The 6,000-nt window shown below is 47.7% G+C and overlaps 1 protein-coding gene across 1 annotated transcript; it reads right to left on the bottom strand.

The window, feature by feature from the left end:
- Nucleotides 1-1,369: 1,369 nt before the first annotated feature.
- Nucleotides 1,370-2,900, bottom strand: LOC119098584 (tubulin beta-4B chain-like). Its single transcript, XM_037221550.1, has one exon. The coding sequence runs from the start codon at nt 2,832-2,834 to the stop codon at nt 1,491-1,493; it is 1,344 nt and encodes a 447-aa protein (XP_037077445.1). The 5' UTR covers nt 2,835-2,900; the 3' UTR covers nt 1,370-1,490.
- Nucleotides 2,901-6,000: the final 3,100 nt, after the last annotated feature.

Here is a 6,000-nt window from a genome sequence, read left to right as displayed (position 1 = left end):
CCTCTGCTTTCGCAGACGCGCTGTTTAATCACTGCACCGTCGATACCCCGAATACACCAACCATATGTACAGATGATAAGTAATATGACGTACTGTACAAAATGAACCCTGAGAAGAAATAACACAGCATAGCCAATTAGATAACGCCACGTATTAATAGGTATGTATTCCGAAAACGATTTCTTAAAAAGCGTTATAAAACAATGTCTTCAAAAAAATTGCGCGTTCCCGTGGTTGGCAAGATTGAAAATATCAGCTTTAGTTGGCTCTATACTGACATGGTTTGGGCCACGTATCAGTCCAAATGATGCGTTTTAAAACGAGCTAACAAAGCAAGGCACATTGACTTGCATAACACCAACAGGGTTGCTAACACATGTATTCGTTTATCGTGCTAGCGTCAGACCAGCGTCGCAGGATAACCTTAACAGGTCAAATTACGTGCACATATGGGTCTTGTTTCTGGAACCTCTTCATTAATTTGTTTGTTTCGGAAAGCTTTTTGTTAACATTTGACACATTACTGGGCCAGGCGTGGCACTAGAAACGCGCGAGACATTATTCGAAATTCCCTGATTTTCTTGCGTGAGATCTGCGAAAAATAAATCAGCGTCCAACAACTCAAGACCCTGAAACAAATAACAACTGATACTAGTGGCACAATCATACTTGCATATCCCGAGAGTTCAGCATGGTTATTTTGGATTAATCCATACATTGAACTGGTCTTGACTTTCAACTGCTTAAGACACGCACCGTTTAGGACCATTTTTAACAAAAAGCTTTCGTGTCAAAATCATTGGAGCGATTGTAGATTTTGATGGGTAGTTTAGGGAAAACTCAATTAGCATATACAATGGAAATGTTGCGTTTTGACATCGTGGACAGGTATAATCATTCGTCCCTTCATTCTATCCCAATTTGATGGATTGCCACGGTTTAGTGTAGAGGAATATTTTGGTCGATGCAACATAGACTCTGGATAAACAGATCTACGGCTGGGTTGGATTTCGACTTGGTATGCGGGCTTAGATCAGATTGTTCTCAGTTGAACGCCTAAGTGTGATTTAGTGTTGCCCTCGCCTCCACCCACCCTCAAAGGTGACCTTAGGCCCGACGGCACCGGCGTCAGTCACGTGATCTGCAGCGACGCGGAGCTCCCGCTGATGGGGGTCATGGTAGGGGATCTTCGTCAGGGGCGACGTCTCTACCCTCATTTTCCGAAGCGACGTTATTGCCCAAGTCCTAAAGCCTAGCTAACACCAGCGATGCTTCCTGCAGCCGTGTGTCCATCTGCACCCGTGTCAGGTATGATTTCTACGCCGTACTGATTATCGTAAAAACTCATGACTTGGTCTAAAACACATGATGCGGACAGGGAAGTTTTATTTCGGTGTCCATGATTCCACAATTTATGCCATTGACTAAACATTCACTGGTAATTTGTTCTCAAGGGACTGACATGGGCGACAGCTGTTTTGAACTATTTGTTACTGTTCAGCCCCTTCCTCCTCCTCCTCTTCATCAAACTCCCCTTCCTCTTCGGCAGTGGCATCCTGGTACTGCTGGTATTCTGACACCAGATCATTCATGTTGCTCTCAGCCTCGGTGAACTCCATCTCGTCCATGCCCTCGCCGGTGTACCAGTGGAGGAAGGCCTTGCGCCGGAACATGGCGGTAAACTGCTCCGAGACGCGCTTGAACAACTCCTGGATGGCAGTGCTGTTGCCGATGAATGTGGCAGACATCTTGAGACCGCGAGGCGGAATATCGCAAACTGCCGTCTTGACGTTGTTCGGAATCCATTCAACAAAATAGCTGCTGTTCTTGTTCTGGATATTCAACATCTGTTCATCCACCTCCTTCATGGACATGCGACCTCGGAAGATGGCGGCGACAGTGAGGTAGCGACCATGCCGGGGGTCGCAGGCCGCCATCATGTTCTTGGCGTCGAACATCTGTTGCGTCAGCTCAGGCACGGTAAGAGCTCGGTACTGCTGGCTGCCGCGGGACGTCAACGGAGCGAAACCGGGAATGAAGAAGTGGAGTCGAGGGAATGGTACCATGTTCACAGCCAGCTTCCTGAGGTCAGCGTTCAGCTGGCCGGGGAACCGTAGGCAGGTGGTGACACCAGACATGGTGGCGGACACGAGATGGTTCAGATCTCCATACGTTGGAGTCGTCAGCTTCAGAGTTCTAAAGCAGATGTCATACAGGGCTTCATTATCAATGCAGAAAGTTTCGTCTGTATTTTCCACGAGTTGATGCACGGAAAGCGTGGCGTTATATGGCTCTACAACGGTATCAGATACCTTTGGAGACGGTACGACACTAAAGGTGTTCATAATACGGTCCGGATATTCTTCTCGGATCTTGGAAATGAGTAGCGTCCCCATACCAGAGCCAGTACCGCCGCCCAAAGAATGGGTCATTTGAAACCCTTGTAGGCAATCGCAGCTTTCGGCCTCTTTCCTCACCACGTCAAGAACTGAATCGACAAGCTCGGCACCTTCTGTGTAATGTCCTTTTGCCCAGTTGTTGCCCGCTCCGCTCTGTCCAAAAACAAAGTTGTCCGGTCGGAAGATCTGCCCGAACGGTCCAGCTCGCACTGAGTCCATTGTTCCCGGCTCGAGGTCCACCAAGACGGCCCGAGGAACGTACTTTCCGCCGCTAGCTTCATTGTAGTAGACGTTGATTCGTTCCAATTGCAAGTCCGAGTCACCGTGGTAAGTTCCTGTGGGGTCGATACCATGTTCATCGGAGATAACCTCCCAAAACTTGGCACCAATTTGGTTACCGCATTGGCCAGCCTGTAAGTGAACAATTTCTCTCATCTTGAAGCTGTTGCCTACGCTGTGAAGACAAGAACAAAGCTACCTGCAAACCGCCCCGGTCCCTTGAGTTTGAAATCAGCTCATTTTTCCGTTGCTACATATTTTTAAGTCCTCGCGTGGCAGCACGCGCTTCGCTATCTTGGCACCACTCGCAAGAAGATACTCCTCAGCGCAGTATTTGTTTTCCCCACCGTCTGCAGCTGGGATCTAAATCAGTATTGAGCTGCCTTGCGCTGCAGTGCACCCGCGGTCTTTCTGACGAAGTTGACCCAATGGTGCATTGGAGTTAAAAACCATTAGTTATTATAATGAGTTGTGGACATCACTAAAAAGGGCAGGTACAAAACACTTGGCGTATTTCGTCCTTCTTTGTCCAGTCTATCTTCAACCACAAAAAGTGCATCTTGAATATATCTATGTACATATATGTATATATATATATATATATATATATATATATATATATATACATGTATACATATGTACTTTCAGAACATTTTGTAAAGACCCATAGCATATCTGCAGGATGCACATCACCATGTGTGTATCTACGGCTTGCTCTTGCTAGACGTACAGATAGAGGACAAGTAGGTAGCGGGCTGGGTTGGGTTAAGAGTCCTTAAAGATTACGAGTATGGTTAAGGGTGTGGGTAACACGTTTGTGAAATACCGGGTAAATGTTTAACGCGGTCTCACATAGTGTGATTGCTTGCGTTTCCTTTAGTCACAAGTTGCTTCATTCACTTCTCCTGCATTTTTGAACGTAAAAGAGCAAGTTTGGGTGTAAAGGTTCCTAAAACTCCTTCATAAACTATTTAAAATTTTAGAAAAATGACGGTGGATGGGTGATTACAAATAATTAGGAATGGGTAACAGATGGGTATGGATAAAGTGTCATGTGTAGCGGGTGGATCGGGTGAAAGAAAGCGTACCAATGAAGGCATCTACGCACCAGCGTTGTGGATCTGGGTCGATGTAGTTGCGCTGTTCTCTTGCCTATTTAGATATGAGATCTTGGTTTAATTTACCATGATGTGCTTCGGTGACTTATAAGGTAGTTTTCTACGAATTCACAATGGCGGATTTTCGAGGCGTGTGTAGCTATCGCTAATGCCCGCTCATACGCACGCTCTCGGTAGCCTCAGAATTTCGTCGGAAAAGCATATGTGCTTAAGTTAAGATAAAACCAGTTAAAAACACTTATTCAACCCATTCGGAACAATCGCACCCGACTTTTCACCAAATACCCTTCGGCAGATGCCCTCCTGTTGAGAATACTTTTTCGCCACTCGTTTCAACGAGCATGCATCGCAAGCCTGCTGCATTTCAGGGGACAGCGTTAAACTGTTGTGCCTCTGAACGAAAAGCAACCCTTGGCCGCTTAAGTCCAAACGTGTAACGAACGAAGCGCCTCTCGTGCCAGTGTCACGCGCAACGCAGGCTGATTGTGAACACGTTGCTAGTGGGTCTGGGTCTTCAGTTATATATATATATATATATATATATATATATATATATATATATATGTGTGTGTGTGTGTGTGTGTGTGTGTGTGTGTGTGTGTGTGTGTGTGTGTGTGTGTGTTGTGTGTGTGTGTGTGTGTGTGTGTACCTATGTACACATACTCGGTGCTCAGAGAGCTCACCCACGCTAAGTCGGCTTAACTACCTCCGGGCAGTATGGGCAATGATGATACGTTTGAAGGTTTGATATCACTGATTGAAGAGCATCAGCGCATGTGCAGCTCTCGCCGCGCCTACAACAGCGATGCAGCACAAAACTTTCGGCAGCAATAATGACTGGATCGCATGACGGCGTGATGCTCAAAACAGCGTTTCGTGAAAATAGCACCCAGGTCATTTCACCTCACTCACTGCGGCGATGAGTCGATCAAAGTTAATCTGCCCGGGTTCAAGTGCCTCTGATGTGCTGACATGTTTGAAGTAAATAGTTATTACCTGGGTCTTCAATAGGCTGTCGTTCATACTGTTGCATGCGAACCAGCTGCGCAGTGATTGAAGGGCTTCCTCCATGACTCTTACTGGCGCAGCCGAATTCTTTTAAGCCTGGACCTGTTTTAGCCGTTCACGTCTTACCGCTTTTTTAATGCGCCCTTTTACAGGCGTTTTTACAATGGAACTGTAGAGGAGTAAGGGCGAACGCCCTCGATCTCGAGGCTGTCGTCAACAGGGTCTCTCCTGCAGCCGTGGCGCTGCAAGAGACCAAGCTAGCCCCTGAACATTTCTGCTCCTTGAAAGGATATGCGATGTTTCGCAACGACGTGTTGACGGATAGCATCGCTCACGGTGGCGTCCTCCTGGCAGTTCACCATAGCGTGCCAGCGAGGAGGTTAAGCTTGCGGTCCACACTTCAGGCTGTGGCCGTGCGGCTTTATTTCAACCATCGTCACATCACTGTTTGTTCGCTTTACCTTCCACCAGGCATCGCTTTTCCGTTGGCGCACCTTAGATGTCTGCTGGCCGAACTGCCTCCACCACTTCTTCTTCTAGGCGATTTTAATGCGCATCACACCGCATGGGGGTGTGACGTCACCAATGCTCGTGGGAGGCTGTGCGAGAATTTTATCCACGGTGCTTCACTATGTATTTTAAACACAGGAACTCGTACGCATTTTACAATGCCGTCCGGTCAGACATCCGCGCTAGACTTAAGCCTCTCCAGTCCCCAGCTTGTCCAACACCTTGAGTGGAGTGTCGGAGATGATGATGGGAAGTGACCACTCCCCAGTGTGGGTCCGGTTTAAGAGAGGTGGAGCGTTGAATGTTAGACTACAACGCTGGAATTTTAAGAAAGCGGACTGGCGCGAATTTGAGACTCGGCTCGACGAATCGTTTGTAACTGAGGCTGTGAGGACTGTACCCTCTATTGAGGATTTTACCCACAGACTTTTAGAGTGCGTCAACAGTTGTATCCCACGCACGTCTGGCGCTCCCCGACGTACTCCTGTTCCATGGTGGACGGAGGAGTGTCGGAGCGCCATCCGGGCGCGTAAACGTGCATTTCGGGCCTTTGACGCCAGGAGCAGTGCAGAAAACCTCATAGCCTTTAAGAAAGCGAGAGCTTTTGCTCGGCGCACCGTACGGGAGGGGAAGCGTACTTCCTGGCATGCTTACGTGAGTACGCTGAAACGCTTCACGCCAACATC

This window comes from Pollicipes pollicipes, unplaced genomic scaffold, assembly GCF_011947565.3.
Source record: "Pollicipes pollicipes isolate AB1234 unplaced genomic scaffold, Ppol_2.1 Scaffold_4740;HRSCAF=5597_pilon_pilon_pilon, whole genome shotgun sequence".
In the NCBI taxonomy this organism is placed as follows: Eukaryota; Metazoa; Arthropoda; class Thecostraca; order Pollicipedomorpha; family Pollicipedidae; genus Pollicipes; species Pollicipes pollicipes.
The sequence above is the reverse complement of the archived record's forward strand: the minus strand, read 5'-3'. Positions and strand labels throughout refer to the sequence as shown.

Bases quoted from the DNA above. Each gene is read 5' to 3' on its own strand.
- LOC119098584 (XM_037221550.1), bottom strand. From the start codon at position 2,834: ATGAGAGAAATTGTTCACTTACAGGCTGGCCAATGCGGTAACCAAATT.